The sequence below is a fragment of the Marmota marmota genome, unplaced genomic scaffold, assembly GCF_001458135.2.
Source record: "Marmota marmota marmota unplaced genomic scaffold, marMar, whole genome shotgun sequence".
NCBI classification, from domain to species: Eukaryota; Metazoa; Chordata; class Mammalia; order Rodentia; family Sciuridae; genus Marmota; species Marmota marmota.
The window spans coordinates 35,534,646-35,555,266 of NW_026000229.1; the positions used below are offsets into that span (position 1 = coordinate 35,534,646).

General features: G+C 34.3%; 1 protein-coding gene across 3 annotated transcripts in view; it reads left to right on the forward strand.

Annotated features, from left to right (window-relative positions):
* Positions 1-20,621, forward strand: part of Ubr1 (ubiquitin protein ligase E3 component n-recognin 1) — a 150,993-nt gene that overhangs the window by 23,704 nt on the left and 106,668 nt on the right. For all 3 annotated transcript variants that reach the window (XM_015480756.2, XM_048792980.1, XM_048792979.1), the window contains exons 3-5: positions 4,019-4,275; positions 7,056-7,134; positions 14,454-14,564. In XM_015480756.2, the coding sequence (XP_015336242.1) occupies positions 4,019-4,275; positions 7,056-7,134; positions 14,454-14,564 (447 nt within the window). The remainder of the gene's footprint in view (positions 1-4,018; positions 4,276-7,055; positions 7,135-14,453; positions 14,565-20,621) is intronic.

The window sequence follows — 20,621 nt, forward strand, 5'->3', positions numbered from 1 at the left end:
TGTGTGTGTATCACAATTTCTTAATCCATTCATCTATTGACAGACAGCAGGCTAGATTTCATAATTTATCTACTGTGAGTTGTGCTGCTGTACACATTGAGGTGGCTATATCACTTTGGTATGCTGATTTTAGATCTTTTGGGAAAATACCAAGGAGTGGGATGGCTGGATCATATGGTGGTTCCATTCCTAATTTTTTGAGGAATCTCTATACTGCTTTTCAGAATGGTTGTGCTAGTCTGCAGTCCCACCAACAAAGTACTAGTGTACCTCCCCTCCCCACCAACCTCATCAACATTTGTTATTGTTCGTATTCTTGATCATTGTCATTCTGACTGGAGTAAGGTAAGATGTTAGTGTAGTTTTGATTTGCATTTCCCTGATTGCTAGAGAATTGAAGATTTTTTTCATATATTTGTTGGCCATTTGTGTTTCTTCTTTGGCGAAGTTTCTGTTTAGTTCTTTTTACCCATTTATTGATTGGGTTATTTGGTTTTTGATGCTAAGCATTTTGAGTTCTTTCTCTTATTGGAGGAGTATCTGGAGTAGATTTTGTTTCGTAGGCTCTCCCTTCATGCTCTTAATAATTTCCTTTGCTGTACAGAAGCGTTTTAGTTTAATGGCATCTCCTTTATTGATTCTTGGTTTTATTTCTTGCACTTTGATTGGTGCCAGCACCTATATGATGGATTGTTGACCCTAGCAGTTGTAAGATTTCTCATCTGATTCCTAAGTCTTTAATCCATTTCCATTTGAGTTTTATCCAGGTTTGTCCTAAATGGGCTTTATGATATTGAGGTAAGTTCCTCAGTCTCTAGCTTTTCTACCTTTTTTTAACATGAATGGTGTAGAATTTTATCAAAATCCTTTTCTGCATCTATTGAGATGATCATGTGATTCTTGTCCTTGATTCTGTTACATTTATTACATTTATTGAATTACATTTATTGATTCATATGTGGAGCCAACCTTGCATCCCTGAAATGAAACCCACTTGATCATGGTATATTTCCTTTTAGACGTGTTTTTGAATGCGGTTTACGAATATTTTACTATGGATTTTTGCACCTATGTTTATCAGGGATATTGGTTATAGTTTTCTTGATGTGTCTTTGTCTGGTTTTAGTGTCAGGTTTATATTACTTCCATAGAATGTCTTTGGGAGTATCTCTTTTCTTTTCAATTTCATGGAATAATTTGAGAAAGTCTGAGAATCCATCTGATCCTGGGCTTTTCTTTGTTGAAAGGCTTTTAATGACTGTTTCAGTTTCATTACTTGATCCACATATTGGATCAAGTATTGGTCTGTTTAGGTTTTCTGTATCTTCCAGATTGAATTTGGGCAGCTCATGTGTGTCTAGAAATTTGTCAGTGTCTTCCAGATTTTCCAGTTTATCGGAGTATACGTTTTCAAAATGGGTTCTGATAATCCTCTGAATTTCAGAAGGATCTGTGGTGATATCTCCATTTTCACCATTGATCTTATTGATTTTGTTCTTCTCTTTCTTTTGGTAGTTTGGCTAAGGGTTTGTCAATCTTATTTATCTTTTCAAAGAATCAACTCTTTGTTGCATTGATTCTGAGTATTATTTTCTTTATTCTCAATTTCATTGATTTTTGATTCTGATCTTAATTATGTTCTACTGGTGTTGGAGTTCGTTCTTCTTTTTCTAAGGCCTTGAGGTGGAGCATAAGCTTATTTATTTGTGATCTAATTTTTTAACATAGGCATTCAGTGATATAAATTCTTCTTGGAAGAATCAGTTCTTCTTAGAACTGATTTCATATCCTCCTAGAGGTTTTGATAAGTTCTCTCTCTGTTTTTGTTCGTTCCTAAAAATTTCTTGATTTCTATTCTCATTTCTTCTTTGATCCATTCTTCATTTAAAAGTATTGTTTAATCTTCATGTGTGCATGTGGTAATTATTTTTCTTTCTGTTGATTTCTAGTTTCATTCCATTATGGTCTGATAGGATACTTGGGATTATAAATATTTTGTATTTGCTAAGATTTGCTTTGTGGCCAAGAATATGATCTAATTTGAAAAAAAATTGCATGCAATGCTGAGAAGAAGATAAATTCAGCTGTTTTGGAGTGAAATATTCTGTAGACATCTGTTAAGTCCATTTGAATTATAGTGTTATTTAGGTTGGATATGTCTTTATTGATTTTACGTTTTGATGACCTGTCTATTGGTGATAGGGTATGTTGAAATCCCCTAGTATCATTGTGTTGGAGTCTATCTAGGATTTAATGTCATGGAGTTGTTTTTTTTTTTTTTTCCTTTAATTGAGTGCATTGATATTTGGAGCATAAATGTTTACTATTATTATATCTTTTTGTTGGATTCTTCCCTTTACCAGGATTTAGTAGTGTCCTTCTTTGTCTCTTCTGTTTAATTTTTGCTTGAAATCTGCTTTGTCAGATAAGAGAATAGCTATTCCTGCCTGTTTTCAGGGTCTGTATGTGTGGAATATTTTTTTCCATCTTTTTACCTTCAGCCTGTGGGTGTCTTTGCTGGTAAAATGAGTCTTCTTTTTTTTTTTTTTTGGTACTAGGGATTGAACTCAGGGATGCTTAACCACTAAGTCACATCTCTAGCCTGTTTTTGTATTTTATTTTGAGACAGGGTCTCACTAAATTGTTTAGAGCCTCACTAAGTTACTGAGGCTGAACTCAAGATCCTCCTGCCTTAGCCTCCCAAGCCACTGAGATTATAGGGCACTATCATGTCTGGCAATTTGAATCTTTTGTTAACAGCATATAGTTGGATCTTGTTTTTTTATTCATTCTGTGTAGCCTAGTTTATTAATTCACCAGCTGAAGGATAGTTGGATTGTTTCTGGTTTGGGGCAGTTATGAATAGAGCTGCTATAACATTTGTGTACAAGTTTTTGTATGAATATAAATTTCATTTCTTTCTTTTTTTCTAAAGAGAGAATTTTTTAATATTTATTTTTTAGTTTTCGGTGGACACAACATCTTTATAATTTTTATTTTTGTGTGGTGCTGAGGATCAAACCCAGCGCCCTGCCCATGCCAGGCAAGCGCACTGCTGCTTGAGCCACATCCCTAGCCCAGATTTCATTTCTTTGATAAATACCTAGTAATTTGATTGCTGCCTCATATGGTACATGTATGTTTAGCTTTATAAGAAACTGTCAAACTTTTTTGTTAAAGTGTCTGTATCATTTTAAGTTTCCACTAGCACTTTCCTGACTCATTTTTCTGAATCTGTATTGATATTTGATATCACCAGATTTTTGTTTTAGCCCTCTACTAGGTTATGTAGAGATATTTCATTGTTGTTTTCATTTGAATTTCCCTAATGACTGATGATGTGGAGCAGCATGTTTTCATGTGTGGATAAGTCATCTGTACAGTTTCTTTTGCAAAGCAAAATTCCATGCAATGCTGAGAAGAAGATAAATTCAGCTGTTCTGGAGTGAAATATTCTGTAGACATCTGTCTACAAGGGTTTTCCTTTTTTTGGTGCTGGAGATTGAATCCAGGGCCTTCTGCATGCTAGGAAAGTATCCTGTCAACTGAGCTATACCCCCAGTCCCAAGAATTTTACTTTTGATGAAGTCTAATTTAATCATTATTTTCTTTTATGTTAATGCTTTTTGTGTTTACAGAACTCTGGTTTATATCCTTTTGATCTTTTATTAAACACTACGATTTCCTTAAACAGTTAAACTAAGAATATAGGGAATACTTGTCTGTATAGGCTATGGCTGATAATAGTATCACCTTTACATAGCAAGAATGACCATTGGAGAGGGAAACTGTCACTACAGACAGTTTCTCTCCTTGCCTCCCGTATTTATTATGTATGGGTAACTGCTTATTACTAAGGTCAATTTTTAATTGTCCACTTTCCTTTTGTTTTAGTGAAGGATAAAATATATTGCAAATCACCTTGAAAGTACAGAATTATGCCATTACTTGTGTTGCAGGTTATTAAGAAGAAACTAACTGGTAAGAAATTCTGAATTGTCATTTTCTTTTCTTTCAGTGGTGGGATCAGCAAGTTGATTTTTATACTGCTTTTTTGCATCATTTGGCACAGTGGGTGCCAGAAATTTATTTTGCTGAAATGGATCCAGATTTGGAAAAGCAAGAGGAGAGTGTACAGATATCAATATTTACTCCACTGGAATGGTATTTATTTGGAGAAGATCCAGATATTTGCCTAGAGAAACTAAAGCACAGTGGAGCATTTCAACTCTGTGGGAAGGTTTTTAAAAGTGGAGAGACAACATATTCTTGTAGGTAAGAATTAGAAATTTACAAGCTTGGTTATAATTACTATCTTGGTATTTCATACTTATTTCATGGTGTACTTGTCAGGGTTTATTACCATCTATAATATATTTAATTCTACTTAACCTTTTTTTAAATATTTCTTTTTAATTGTAGATGGGCACAATATCTTTATTTTATTTAATTATCTTATGTGGTGCTGAGGATCAAATCCAGTGCCTCATGCAAGCAAGGCAAGTGCTCTACCACTGAGCCACAACCCCAGCCCCTTAACATCTTTTTATTTTACACTTTAAATCTGTTTTTGCTAATGAAGTTTGGTTTTTGATATATGACTTTTACTTTAAACAGTTCTCTCATTTTTTAAATTCTTGTTCCCCAAAGCATGTAAATAATCCTTTTGTACAATATAGTTATCATATTCTTATCTAAAACCTTTGGGGCCAGGTGTATTTTCAAAATTCTCAATACTTCTCCAACAGAGTCAAGGTAGGACCCTGTAATCAAACACAGTAAGATTTCTCTAAGAAATATATGGCAGTTCATTAGTGGTATAAGTCTATAGTCTCATGTCATGTCATGTTTATTTGGGTTTTTTAAAATTACCAACTGAGATTTGATGCAATCCAACAAAGAAATAAAACCTTTTAGGGCTTTTTGGATTTTAGAATTGCAGGGAAGGGATTATAAACATGAAGGAATAGTTTAATGAAGTTGAATAGAAGAAAATGGTGGCAGGTTTAGGCTTTTGTTCTTTGTAAGAGCAGTTGCCTTAAACTTGCTTACCCTGCCTGAAATTTTTGACTTCTGTTGGTTTTCTTTTTATTAGATATAGAAGTATAAATTTTTTTAGACTTTATAAATGCAGAGTTTTTGTTTTTGCATCAGTGTAATTCTAGACTTGACTGGTTTTGTATAGTTAATAGTCATTTTAAACATACTGTTTTCTCAGGAAAAAATTAGTTTTTGCATTTTGTAAACTATTTTCTTTTTTTTGGTACTGGAGATTGCACCCAGCGGTGCTTAACCACTTACCTACATCCTCAGCCTTTTTTGTATTTTATTTAGAGACAGGTTCTCACTGAGTTGCTTAGGGCCTCTCTAAGTTGCTGAGGCTGGCTTTGAACTCGCAATCCTCCTGCTTCAGCCTCCTGAGCAGCTGGGATTATAGGTGTGCGCCACTGCACCCAGCTTTTGATACTGTTTTCCTACGTTGCTTGGTAAGATTCGTTTATGTTCTTACATATTTATAGCTAAAGCCCAATCACTTTCCACTAAAGCATGGTAATCATTTTTAGACTTCTGTCCCCAAAGTTTCTTGGAAATATTGTGAGAACTGAGGATTGGTACTAGCACCTATTGGGTAGAGTACAAGGTTGCTGCTAAACATCTTACAGTTTACAGGATAGTTCCACCTGCATGCAGCATAATTATCTGGTCCACTCAAAATGTCAGTAGTACTAAAGTTGAGAAATTCTGCTGTAAATAGGTCAATAGATCATATATATTTTATAGAATATTATTAAATAACTTTTACATCCTGTTAGCCTTTTAATTTTTTCTTTTTTTTTTTTTTTTGTGATGATATGTGAGGCAAGTGCTCTACCACTGAGCTTCAAGAACCCCAGCACTAAATTGCATTTTTTTTTTAAAAATATTTTTTTAGTTATACATGGGCACAATATCTTTATTTTGTTTATTTTTTATGTGGTGCTGAGGATCGAACCCAGGGTCTCACACGTAAGAGACGAATGCTCTATCACTGAGCCACAACCCCGGCCCTAAACTGAATTTTAAAACGTCCTAACTTCATCTTTTCAACTTCCTTCCCTCCTCCTAGTACTGGGGATTGAACTGAAGTGTGCTCGGCAAACACTGTGCTACTGAACTACATCCCCAGCCCACTTCAACTCTTTTTAAAGTATTTTTTTAAAAATGAATCCGATGCTTTATACTAATTTAAATTGTTTGTAGTATTTCCCAGAAAATATTAAATAATACATTTCAAAAGTTGTTACTAGAAGAGAGATTAAGTGATTGAATTTCTTTCATGCAGTAAATATTGAGTATCTTCTATGTACCAGTCACTGTCCAGGTGTTTGGGACACATCAATGTATAAAATAAAATTGTTTTCTGTATCATGTTTGTTTTCCAGTGAATTTTGTCTTTATCAAAACCTTACTTTGCACAATAAGGTTTGTAAAATATATATTTATAAATGTAATAGGGTGAGGTACAGATAATGGGAGAAAATTAAGTATTTTTTCACAAAATTTTCTTTTTAGTACTGGGTATTAAACCTAGGGGCACTTAACCAATGAGCTACATCCCCAGCCCTTTTAATATTTTTAGTTTTGAGACTGGATGTTGCTATGTTCCTTAGGGCCTCACTAAGTTGCTGAGGCTGGCCTCGAACTTGTGATCCTCCTACCTCAGCCTTCCAAATCACTAGTATTCCCAATCACTAGGCTTGCACCACCATACCCAGCACAAAGTTAATTTTAAATTACAGCTCTAGTTTGAAACCAGGTGAATTCTCAAAGTTTTGAGGATGATTTAAGAAACAAAACCAAACATTCACATTTACACATTCAAATGTGGTTTAAACGAGGATAAAATTAGGCTAACAATGTTGTCTTTGTTCAAAACATTTTTAGAATTCCATTTTTTGAAATATTTTCATTTGCAGATTGTGTTTCATATAGGAAACACATTCACATTATAATTATACCTTAAGCATCAATAGAAGTCCTCTAAATTTTGCAATTTAATTTTCCTTCTTTTTCAGGGACTGTGCAATTGATCCAACTTGTGTACTCTGTATGGACTGCTTCCAGAATAGTGTTCATAAAAATCATCGTTACAAGGTATGAAAACAGATTCATAAAATCACTGGATTAATTGGAATCTTATGGACATCTTGTCCATTTATTCAAAACAGATACTTAACTTCTGTTTAATAGCACTGATATGTGCATCTTTTGCCTCTAGTTAAATATATAATGTGGTGGGACATCTACTACCCTTCGAAGTTTTTTGATGAGACCTATCATGCTTATACAAAAGAGCATATGAGTAGTTTTATACCTGTGTAACCACTACTCAGGTCAAGAAATATATGACAAGCGAGATCTTCTGGATCTCAATCACTCTCTCCTCTCTTAAGATAACCTCTCTTGTGTGGATTTTTTTTTTCTTCCTTCTCCTCAAAGTACTGGGTAAGGAAACCCGGAGAACTCTACCATCGAGCTATACCCCCAGCCCTTCTTATTTTTAATTTTGAGACAGGGTCTTGATAAGTTGCCCTCAGCTGACCTAAAACTTGGGATCCTTCTGCCTCAGTTTTCTGAGTCACTGGGATTACAGGTATGTACACCATGCCTGGCTTTCCTGTGTTTTGGGATAATTGTTTTCTTGATTTTTTTTCCTTTCTAGCTTATTGCCCAAATTATTTTGAATAGATTTTATCTGTTTTTAAATTTTATGTAGTTGGAATTATCTGGTATATTATTCTTGTTGAGTACCTTTGTCTGTGTAAAGGTAGTTTGTCCTTAGGCCTTGTGGTGTTCAATAAACCATATTGTCTTCATTTGTTGTACTATATATTGATTTGTAGATTGCTTCTTTTTTGGAGCTATTATGAACATTTTTGCTATGAACATGTTTGTATGAGCTTAGACAGACATAATAATTGATATCTGTCTAGATCAGATATATACCTGGTATATACACACATGTATATACATATACCATGTCTAGTGTCCTCTGTAAACATAAATAACATTTTGAAGTTATATAGACCATATCTTCCATAAACTTGAAAGTTTTGTTGGGATGAGTTCAGACTGGCCTCAACATTGCCACTTTCATCTCAGGAAATGAGGAGCCATAGTTACAGGATCTAGGTATTACTGTGCACAAGGAAAAACATTTTGAGGAGCCTGTACTGTATAGTGAAGTTAAAATACTTACCCAAGTTTGCCAAAGCAGTGATTGGTTCAATTTACAAAGTTGATCATTGTTTATGTACTCTTGGATCATCTCCATTAATCATAGTGGACCATTCCCACCCTTTGCTGGGGATTGAACATAGGGGTATGTACATTCCAGGCAAGCACTCTACCATTTATGCTAGAGCATTCAAGAAATAATTTCTGAGGTAGAGACAAGGAAAAAAATTGTTAATTTCTTCTCATTTTTACTTTGGGAAAATAGAGGAAGAGATACTAAAGAGTCAAGACAAAGAGTTTGTTTAAAAATAAAGTCTTTATTTAAAGACTGCTATGCAGTGCTTCCCAAGATTTGGGGATTTCATGGGTCAGAACAGTTTTCAGAAAACTTCGAGAAAAAACATAGGGTTTTTTAACTTTTTAAATAACTAGGTTGAATTTTAAGTTTTTTTGAAAAGGATGAAAAATAGCAAATGAAAAAATAACATCATTTAAAAATTTCTTTTTTAAGTTGTTGAAGGTCCTTTATTTTATTCATTTATTTATATGTGACTCTGAGAATTGAACTCAGTGCCTCACACATGTGAGGCAAGTGCTCTACCTCTGAGCCATAATCCCAGCCCCTTGACATCATTTTATAAAGAAAAAAAGACATTTTAATTTCAAGAATGTAGGATAATCTCAGAATAAAGAATAGTCCTTTAATTTGAATACATGTGGTTCTGTGAAGGAATTTGCCACATTGGCCTTGTTTTTCTGATTTTGTTTTGATGGATTAGTCAAAACTTGTATGTTAATTTTGGGAACTTCTTCATTAAGCTTGTTTATTTAAAACTTACCATTTCTAGGACTGGTGGTAGCTCAGTGGTAGAATGCTTTTCTAGAATTTATGAGGCCCTGAGTTTAATCCCTAGCACTATGGGGTTGGGGAACACACAACTTAACAGTCTACCTTGCCACCACTAAGCATTTATGGAGAACCCTTAGCTTTGCCATCTTTGGGTTTTTGCAGAGTTCTACCTGTTGCTTACACAGCTTGCGCAGGGATTTTTAGTATATGTGCTGCCAAAGTGAGCTCTTGGGCAGGGGTTTTAGTCATTAGAAAGATGGCTTAGCTGGGTACAGTGGTGCACACCTATAATTCCAGTGAGTTGGAGGCCTGAGGCAGGAGGATCAAAAGTTTGGGGCCAGTTCCAGCAAGTTAGCAAGGCCCTAAGCAACTTAGTGAGACCCCGTCTCAACATTAGAGAGAAAGAGTTAGGGCTGGGGATGTGACTCACTCTGGGTTAAATCCCCAGCACGGAAGGAAGGAAGGAAGGAAGGAAGGAAGGAAGGAAGGAAGGGGAGGGAGGGAGGGAGGGAGGGAGGGAGGAAGGATATTATATGACAAATAAAATGTATTTATAAGCTCAATAATTGACCATAAAAAGAGACTGTGAAGAGAATGGAACATTTTTGGTGGGAGAATAAGTTGATAGAAGCTTTCTGACATACAAATTGGTGTGGTGAAATTTTTAAAGGAAAATGAGGAAATGACTAATCATTTAGATGAGTAGTTACCTCCAGGCTGAATAAGGGTATGGGACTCTGGATGATCAAACAGCGAGCTTCAGCCATATTGATATTCTCTTAGGTTGGATACTGGGTTCACAGGTATTCACTTCTTTGTTATAATTGTAACTTACTTCTACATTGTGTGTATTCTTTTATAACAAAATACTTCATAAAAGAAAAAAAATAAAACCATTAAAAATTAGAAGAATTATAATTAAACCAAGACCTCTTTAGCAGCAACAAATCGCCACATAAATGTTAAAGAAGATACCCACTGAGTGGCCAAGTGAAAATTGATAAGAGCAAATTGGAGTTTGGATCAAAGAGTATGGCTTGTGAAGGAAAAAATATATGTATCTTTAAGAGGAGATTCTTCATTCCATGTAGCTGTAGTCCTTTAATATAGACTCAAGATCTATTTTCTTACTAGCACTTGAGCATATATTGCCTTTTCTGATGTAAACAAATGCATTTCATTATAGAAAATCTGAAAAATGTATAACCATTTTAAGATGGATTCTGAAATGGTAATTAAAGTCTTCAGGGAAGAGCAAAAAAAAGAAAAATTGGAAGAAATAAGGGATATGTATTGCTTCAAAGGAGAGGTAAAAAGGAGAATAATGGCAAGGGGATACTAAAGATCGTTTATTATCTGAACAAAGGACAAAGAAAAACCTTCAGTGGCAAAAGAGTACATAACAACTTTTGAGAATAAGAAACAAAGCTTTAGGGGCTGGAGTTGTGTGTGGCTCAGTGGTAGAGCGCTTGCCTAGCATGTGTGAGGCCCTGGGTTTAATCCTCAGCACCACATATAAATAAAGGTATTGTGTGCAACTACAACTAAAAAATAAATAAACATTAAAAAAAAAAAAAAAGAAACAAAGCTTTAGAGTCTTTGTTTTATAGTATTGACTTTTACTGCTTATTTTGCCATCATCCTTGCAGATGGGACCAATGTCTTTGATGTAATGAGTAGATAAAATTCTAAGAAGCATAGATCAGAATCTCATACCTTGGTCAGATAGGACCAAAATTGTGCTGAGTTCACTAAAGTAGGGTTCTGGTATCTCAGAAGGTAATGCTGAAAGTCAGGCCTACTTGTAACCTTGACAGCCATATGATAATACATTAAACACATTCAAATGCCGTGTAGAACATATCTGGAGAAGAAAACAAACCCCACTGACAGTCTTCTTTCTTCTCTCCCTCTTCCTGTGCATTCCTCTGCCTTATTTGTGTGTCCTTATCTCCACCTGACCATCAACATCTTACCAACAAAGTTCAGGTCTTATGTACTTTATACATCTTCTGTCAATTATAGTACTTAGTACACAGAGGCTTTTCATAAACTTTTGTTGAATTGAAATGTTAGGATCAAAAGGTCTATATCATAGGCAAAGCTGATGGCTAAGATTATAAAAATAACTATTTTAGTATTAGCATGCTTTGTACATTCTGTAGTCCTATCATATATGATGATAATATATATTCTTATATTGTCTTTGAAATAAAAGAGGATTCAAAATTTATTTCTTGGGCTGGAGATGTAGCTCAGTGGTAGAACACTTGATTGTCATGCATAAAACCCTGGGTTTGGTCCCCAATACTGCAAAATAAGTAAATTAATTAAAAATTATTTACTAAGGCAATACATTAAAAGCTACATTTTAAATAATTCAAATAATTCAGAAGAATATAAATAAAAAATTACAGTAGTCCTTTTGCCTTGTGGTATTTTCCTCCCCAGAGAACACATTGTTAACAATTTAGTATATATACTGACAAGTTTTTTTTTTTAGACAGGTCTTGCTAAATTTCTTACACTGACCTCATCTTCCTGCCTCATTCTCCTGAGTAGTTGGAATTATATACGTAGCTAGAATTATAGACATGTATCACTGTGCCATACTCTGACAGATCTTATGTTTAGTTGCTGTATTTGTGTGTGTGGTGATGACAGTGCTATACTGTATATTCTGTTTTGCAATCTCTTTTTAACTTAGTATATATCATAGGGATCATTCTGTGGTGGTACAGATAATAAGTCTTGGCTTATTTAATTGCTATATAAATTCCTTGGGTGAATATAACATATTTAATCCCTTTTCTTTTTGTAGGCATCTAAATTGTTACCTCTTTTACTTGAGCATATGAGTGATACTTTGAATAAATACATATGCCTTTGTTTTTATATAAACAAATGTTAAAGAGTGCCCAAGACTAGATACTTAGAGGTATATTTTCTGGGGTGAAAAATATGTTTATTTTAAAATTTTAAAATATTTTTTCCAGTTTTTCTTACTGTAAAATACATATAGAATTTATCATCTTAACCATTTTAAGTGTACAGTTCAGTGGTGTTGAATATATTCATAATTTGCAACCATTTACCACCATCCATATTCATAACTCTTATCACTTTGTAAAACAGAATTAATTCCTCATTCTTTGCTTCCTCTAGATTATGGCAGCCACCAGATTTTTTGTCTCTATGAATATGACTAATTTAAGTACCTCATATAAATAGAGTCAAACAGTATTTGTCTTTTTGTGACAAATAAAAAGGAGAATAATGGCCAGGGGATACTACAGATCATTTATTATCTGAACAAAGGACAAAGAAAAACCTTCAGTGGCAAAAGAGTACATAACAACTTTGAGAATAAGAAATGAAGCTTTAGGGGCTGGAGTTGTTCATCCATGCCATAGAATATATCAGAATTTTCTTCCTTTTTAAGGCTTAATAATACTCCATTATATGTATACACCACATTTTATTTAGCCAGGTTTGATTCTCAGCATCGCATATAGATATATTAAAAAATAAAGGTCAATTGACAACTAAAACAAATTAAAAAAAAAAAAAAAGGATATGGGAAGCTGGGCGTGGTGGTGCATGCTTATAATCCCAGCTACTCAGGAGGCTGAGACAGGAGGATCATAAGTTTGAGGCTGTTCTGGGAAATTTAGTGAGACCCTATCTCAAAAAAAAAATGGGCTGAGGATATATTTTAGTGGTAGAATGCTTGCCTAGCATGCTCAAGGCATTGGGTTCAATCCCTCTTCTTCTTTCTTCCTCCATCCTTTCCTTTTTTCTCTTTTCTTTCCTTTCTTTCATTCCAAGGATGGAAACAAGGGCCTCATGCATGCTAAGCTCTACCCCAACCCTCTGTATTTCTCATTGAAGGTATTTTAGTTCAATTAATGAAGGTTTTCATATCCCCAAATACTTTGTTAAAAAATACTTTTAGGGGCTAGGGTTGTGGCTCAGTGGTAGAGCGCTTGCCTAGCATGCACGAGACACTGGGTTCAATCCTTAGCACCACATAAATGTAAAATAAAGATATTGTGTCCACCTAAAGCTAAAAAATAAACATTAAAAAAATACTTTTAGTTGTAGATGACCACAGTATCTTTTATTTTGTTATCTATTTTTTTTTGTGGTGCTGAGGATTGAACCCAGTGGTGCCTCACATGTGCCAGGCAAGCACTCTACCACTGAGCTACAATCCCAGCTCCCTCAAATACTTTTGGAGATAATGTAATTCCTTTTGGAGCATTGTGTTACAGTGTTCTTCAGCTTTGTTGAGTTTTGACTCTCATTTGCACTTTTTGCTTTTTAATTTATTTTTTGCAGTGCTTGTATATTCTTTTTCATTTTTGTGTACAGGAGTAATAAGTACTCTCTTCTGTCATTTTTGCCTTCTGTCTAATTTTTTTAATATATGACGGTGGTGGTAATGATGTGAGAAAAAATTTTGGCATGTCTTATTTCTGTTTCTGTAGGATCTTTAATTCTTATTTTCTTTTTCCTTCACTGCAACATCTTTCTGCTCATTTTCCCAGTGAATCAATGAACCTTTGTTCAGTTTTCATCCCTTAGTGCTTGGCTTTGTCTTTGGGGAGACATTTTGTCTATATTGTGTTTGCCTTCTGCACCTCTCTGCTCTTTTTCATGTAGTATCTTAAGCTACCCTTTCTGGTTGTCTGTACCTACAGTCTTGAAGTGATAGGCAATGAAAACTGTTGAAACTATATGAAAGTCATAGGTCTTTGATCCTAGTAATTCTGGAAAGTTTGTAAAATATACAATTTTATGCCTTATTTTATGTTTTGGAGAGGAAGGTTTTGAGGAAGGTTAAAAATTAGGTTGTTGCCATTATCCTCTACCTGAGTTTGTGTGTGTGTGTGTACACATGTATGTACATACACTAAAAGGAAAAAAGTCATGAGTAAGTTTTAGTTGTGTGGAACATCAATGTCAATGAAGATACTATATATATTTCTTAACTACTATATATGTACCATTGATTTAAGAGTCTGTTTAATTAAAAAATCTAATTAATAAAGCAATATAGGTATTGTAGTTTTTTTGCACACTTTTCAGTCTGTTATCCGTCAGTTCAAAATTTAAACAAGTATTATTTTAAAATTAGAGTTACATTTCAAAAACATACAATTTTGAAGATTCATTTTGTTGCGAAGAAGTATTTAGGATTTTTTTTTTTTTTTTGGTTTGTTTCTATTTTGGGTAACAAATATTTACAGTGAGTTTTGTTATTCATTTTCTATTACATTAAAGACAATTAAGGATGAAGTATTTGTGAGACTTTATTAGTTGAGTAATCTTTTGTTCTTTCTTGCTTTGTGATATGTCAAAACAAACTCATTTCATTTGTCAGATGCACACTTCTACTGGAGGAGGGTTTTGTGACTGTGGAGACACTGAGGCATGGAAAACTGGCCCTTTTTGTATAAATCATGAACCTGGAAGAGCAGGTACTACCAAAGAGGTAAGATTATTACTTTTAAGAAATTGCTAACCATTTTAAACTTGTTGAAATTAGATGAGGGCTGGGGATGTGGCTCAAGCGGTAGCGTGCTTGCCTGGCACGCGTGCGGCCCGGGTTCGATCCTCGCACCACATACAAACAAAGATGTTGTGTCCGCCGAAAACTAAAAAATAAATAAATAAATATTAAAAAAAAAAAAAAAGAAATTAGATGAGAATAAATGTGACATATATGGGTTAAACTTAATTCCATTTAGAATTCCAGTCTTTTTGTTATTATTTTTAATTTGTAAAGAGGTTTTTTTTTTTATTTCTCACTTGAGAATTTGAAGACTTGATAACAAAGTAGGAATGGATTTGCAATGAAAAATTAAGTTTATAATACTTTTTAAGCAATTAACTCTGTAAGTAAGAGTAAGTAATGTATAAGTCTAAAAGAACAAAATGATGTAATTATTAATAGACAACAACAGAGTGTAATACAGTGGAAAACAGTTGAATTGATATAAATTCAATAACTGCTTTTCTTCTCTTTTTGGTACTGGGGATTGAACCCAAGGGCACTTTACCACTAAACTACCTCTGTAGCCCTTTTTATATTTTATTTTGAGATAGGATCTTGCTAAAGCTTAGGGTCTCACTAAGTTGCTGAGGCTGGCTTTGAATTCACAATCCTTCTATTTTAGCCTCAGGAGCCACTGGGATTAAGGCATGCACCACGATGCCTAGCAATAGCTGCTTTTCTGAAAGGAAGAAAAGCCAAAAAGGTCAAATAGATTCATCCTAGTCAAGAAACAACAAGATAGGTATAAACACTTAGAAATGTGATGGGGTAAATAACGATAGGACCATAAATACAGAAAAATTTAAAGGATTATAAAAGACTCTTAGAATAACCCTGTTCTAATTCATTTGAGAATTAGTTGTTTCATCAGACAGTATAAAGTACCTTAATGTATTCAAAGACAGAGAGTAAATTTCGTCAGTAATCACTAAAAATTTTCAGAAAATTGTCACGAAAAAGTGCTTCCCCCAAAATGCCATATTCACATAGTTTTGCAGACAAACCCTTTTAAAATATCAAAGAATAGCTTTTGTGCTTTTTGAATTCTAGATACCCCTGTAGCAGTGAATACTTCTAGGACCCTGCTGTTGATTTATCTCCTTTTTTTTCCACTGTGGTACTAGGAATTCCAGCAGATCCTTGTTCATGCTTGGCAATAAGCTACACCCTACCAATAAGCTATACTCCCAACCCTTTCTAAATTTTATTTTGAGACTGAGTATTTGTAAGTTGACCATGCTGGCCTCAAACTTGGCTGTCTTCCTGGCTCAGCCTCCTGAGTAGCTTGGATTAGTCATGTCTCATAATGTCTGACTTCAAATGTTCTCTTATATACCATTTCCCACTAAAATAAATAAGATTTATAATACCTGCTTCCAGGTTTGGGTAATGTAAATGTGTGTGAGTTTGCGACCAAAGAACCAGGGACCAAGCTCCAAAAGGCTCCCATTGATCTTAGTTGGATAATTGGGCTATCAAAATAATAATAATAATAATAATAATATCCACTGTAATAACACAGAATAAGTAGATATCCTAATGAAACTTAAATGAAATTAAGTAAAACCTGTTTTTCACCATGGCAGTAAGTATTTTTACAGTGTTCCCTACTGTAAAAATTGAGGTGATTTAAGGGAATGAAATAAACATTTTTTCTACCTTTTCTGTAGGAATTGTATTTTATAGTAATCAGGTATCCATAGTTCATTAGGAAAAGTTCTTGTTTCTAGAAGAATTCAGGCTAATAGAGAAGGGCAATGGAATTAGGAAAATAAGCATTTTGTAAACCTTAAGGAAATATTTGGTTTGAGACAAAGATCTTTGATGTATGCTAAAACCACTAAGAGTTAGGTTGATGAGGAATGATAATAACATGGTTCAAAATTATTTGCTAGTCATAGACTATTTGCTGGTGGTTAAGAGGGGAAAATGAAACTTTACAATGGAGGTATAATACTGTTATCATCTCAAATCAAGCATCAGTGTTAATATCATGACTAATAAGAGTGAAATGGTATCATAAGCCTCCTCATGTGATGTAAAATAAAGTATTGGTTGATTAAGAGCATTTAGGTAAGAAAATGTAGTAAAAGGCTTCCAGATTGGGAAGGAAGAAGTAAAACTAATTTTATTTGCAGATGACATTATTTTGTGTATTTTGAAATCCTCAGGAATTAAAAAAAAAGTATTAGAACTTTTTAAAAGTTCAGCAAGTTTGTAGGTTACATGATAATTCTAAAAAATCTCTTGTATTGATCTACATTAATAATGAATAGTTACAGTTCAGAGATGAAATTAATAAGATGAATTCCATTTATTATAGTTTCAAAGAGTATAAAATATTTAGGAATGGATTAACAAAAGATGTTCAGAATTTGTACTCTGTAATTTTCAAGCATTTATTGAAACAAATTATTGAAGATCCAAATAAATGGAAAAAAAATCCCTTATTTCTGGTTCAGATGACAATATTGTTAAGATTCCAGTACTTTCTCAATTGACAATCCCAGTTAGGAGTTTAAAAACAAGCAAAAAAAAAAAAAAAAAGAAAATTTTTAAATAGGAATGAAAACCTGACTCTAAAATTCATATTTAATTGCAAGGGACCCAGAATAGCTAAAGCAGCCTTGAAAAAGAAGAAAGAATTGAAGAGGCTCACACTTCCCTATTGTGAAACTTACCATGAAGCAACAGTAGTCAAGATGGTATGGTACTGGCAGAATGATAGCCCTTGGTCAGTGGAGTACAATTGAGAGTCCAGAAATAAACCCACATGTCTGTGAACAACTGATTTTCAACAAGGATATAAAGATCATTCAGTGAGAAAAGAATAGGCTTTTCATCAGTGCTGGGACAGCTGGATATCCATATGTAAAAGAATGAAGTTGAACCTCCAGCTCACATGTTTATGTAATTTTTTATATTTAAGACTTAAATCAGTGGCTGGGCATGGTGGCACATATCTATAATTCCAGTGGCTTGGGAGGCTGAGACAGGAGAATCGCGAGTTCAAAGCCAGCCTTAGCAATGGCGAGATGCTAAGCGCCTCAGTGAGACTCTCTCTTTAAATAAAATACAAAATAGGGCTAGGCATGTGGCTCAGAGGTTGAGTGCCCCTGAGTTCAGTCCGTAGTACCCCCACCAAAAAAAAGAATTAACTCAGTGTATCAAAAAATGCAGGAGCGGGGCTGGGGATGTGGCTCAAGCGGTAGCGCGCTCGCCTGGCATGCGTGCGGCCTGGGTTCGATCCTCAGCACCACATACAAACAAAGATGTTGTGCCCGCCGATAACTAAAAAATAAATATTAAAAAAAAAAAAAAAATGCAGGAGCCAAAACTATAAAACTCTTAGAAAAAATGGGTAAATCTTCATGGCCTCAGGTTTGGCAATAGATTTCATAGATATGGCACCAAAAGCATGAGTTAAAAGAATAAAATAAGGAGGCTGGAATTGTAGCTGAATAGTAGAGTGCTAGCCTAGCGTGTGTGAAGCACTGGGTTTGATGTTTAGCACCACATAAAAAAATAAATAAAACAAAGGCATTGTGTCCATCTAAAACTAAAAATATATTTTAAAAAAGAAGAAAATAAGATGCTACATTGAGCAATGTAGCTCAGTGGTAAAGTGTTTCTGCTCTGGATTCAATTTCTAACACTGGTAACGAAAAAGAAAAAATAAATAAATAAATTAGATTTAATAAAAATGTAAAACTTTATCAGCTATGACACTCCTTGGTATTTATCCAAAATACCAATATTAAATTCAGCATACTTTAGAGATACATTTATATACATGTTTATCTCAGCACAGTTCACATTAGCCACATTATGGAAATAGCCTAGGTGTTCAACAAAAGATGAATGGGTAAAGAAAATGTTATTTATATATGCACAAAGAAGAATGAAATTGTGTCATTTGCAGGAAAAACTGAGACCATAATTTTGAGTAAAATAAGTCAGATTCAAAGAGAAAAGTATCTGTGTTTTCTAACATGTGTCATGGAAGTAGAAGAGAGATCATTAAAGGAGAGGAAGGGCATCAAGGGGAGAGGGGAGGAGAGACTTGGGAGGTTTAGGGGAATGAAATTGATCAAATTGTATGTGTGTGTGTGTGTGTGTGTGTGTGTGCGCGCGCGCGCGCGCATGTGCCACAATGAAATCCACCATTCTTTATACATAATATACAGAAAACACACTCTAGAAAGCACTATCAACAAAATGAAAAGGCAGCCCCAGAATCGAAGAAATATATTTGTAAATCATATGACTGCTAGGAGATTTTTAAGTAGACTTTATTGAAGAACTCTTAAAACTTAATAAAAACACAAGTCTAATTTTAAAACTGAACTAAAGGTCTGAATAAATGTTTCTCCAAAGAAGGTGTATAAGCACATGGAAAAATGCTGAATATCATTAACCATCAGGGAAATAAAAATCAAAACCCCTATGAACTGGCTCTTTACAACCACTAAGATGACAATAATCAAAAAGGCAGATAAGCCAGGTATAATGACACATGCCTGTAATCCCAGCGATTTGGAAGGCTAAGGCAGGAGGATCACGAGTTCAAAGCCAGCCTCAGCAACTTAGCCAGACCTTGTCTCAAAACAGTTTTTAAAAGGGTGGTTAAATACCCTGAGTTCAATTCCTGGTATGAAAAAAGAAAAAAAGGCAGATAATAGCAGGCATTTGCAAGGATGTGACAAAATTAGAACCCTCATATAATCTAGTTGAAATATATAATAATATAGCCTCTTTGGGAAAAAATCTGGCAAATGTAGAGTTATTGGCTAAATGTAGAGTTACTTTACAGCCCAGCAATTCCCTTCCTGGATATATACTCAAAATAATTGAAAATAAGTGTTAAAACAAATATTTGAACATGATTGTTTATAGCAGTATTATTCATAATAGCCAAAGTGTGGAATCAATCCAATTATTCATCAAATGATTAATGCTTAAATATATGCTAAGTGAAAGAAGCCTTCCATAAAAGACTATTTTAGAACATGATTGCAATTATATGAAATGTCTAGAATAGGCAAATCAATAGGGACATAAAATAGTGGTTGTGTAAGCTAGGATAGATGGAAGCATTGGTGGGAATGGTCCTATTATTAACAGTTCACGTATGAAATATTCTTACTAAAAATGTTGAACTTCATAAACCCATTTAGATCTAACTTTTAGTTTATAGGAAATATGGAGATGGATGAACAACATATATAAATACCACAAGGAAGATAAATCTAGAATATAGGACTTTTACAGAAAAATTGGCCTGGTCTCTTTCATGAAGAACAAAAGGCTGTGGGGTGTGGGGGTGGGAGATTCATTTAGATGTCATAACAACTACAGATAGTGTGTGAATCTTGGTCTCAACAAGCATTTACTGAAGATTTGGAGGGTAATTAAGAAGATTGAATGTGGTTCAAAGTCAGCCTCAGCAAAAGCGAGGTGCTAAGCAACTCAGTGAGACCCTGTCTCTAAATAAAATACAAAAATATAGAGCTGGGGATGTGGCTCAGTGGTTGAGTGCCCCTGAGTTCAATCCTTGGAACCCCCCCCCCCTTACAAAAAAAGAAATATATCCTTTGATGATTTTCTCAATTTCTTTTAGGGCTATTGGTTTCAAATCATGTTTAATATTGAAATATCAATGTATTATGGATAGAGATAAGACAGATGAATGGGGTAATTGGCTGTCTACTAAGAAAAATAAGTGAAGTTTAATATCAGATAGTTTCCACAAACATCAATGATTTACCAGGGATTGAACGCAGGGTCCACTTAACCACCAAGCCACACACACCTCGAGCTGTTTTTTGTATTTTATGTAGAGACAGGGTCTCACTTGATTGGTTAGGGCCTTGCTAAGTTGTTGAAGCTGGCTTTGAACTTGTGATCCTCCTGCTTCAGCTTCTTGAGCCTCTGGGATTACAGGTGTACATCACCATGCCTGGCAGGTATTGTTTTTTTTTTTTTTTTTTTTAA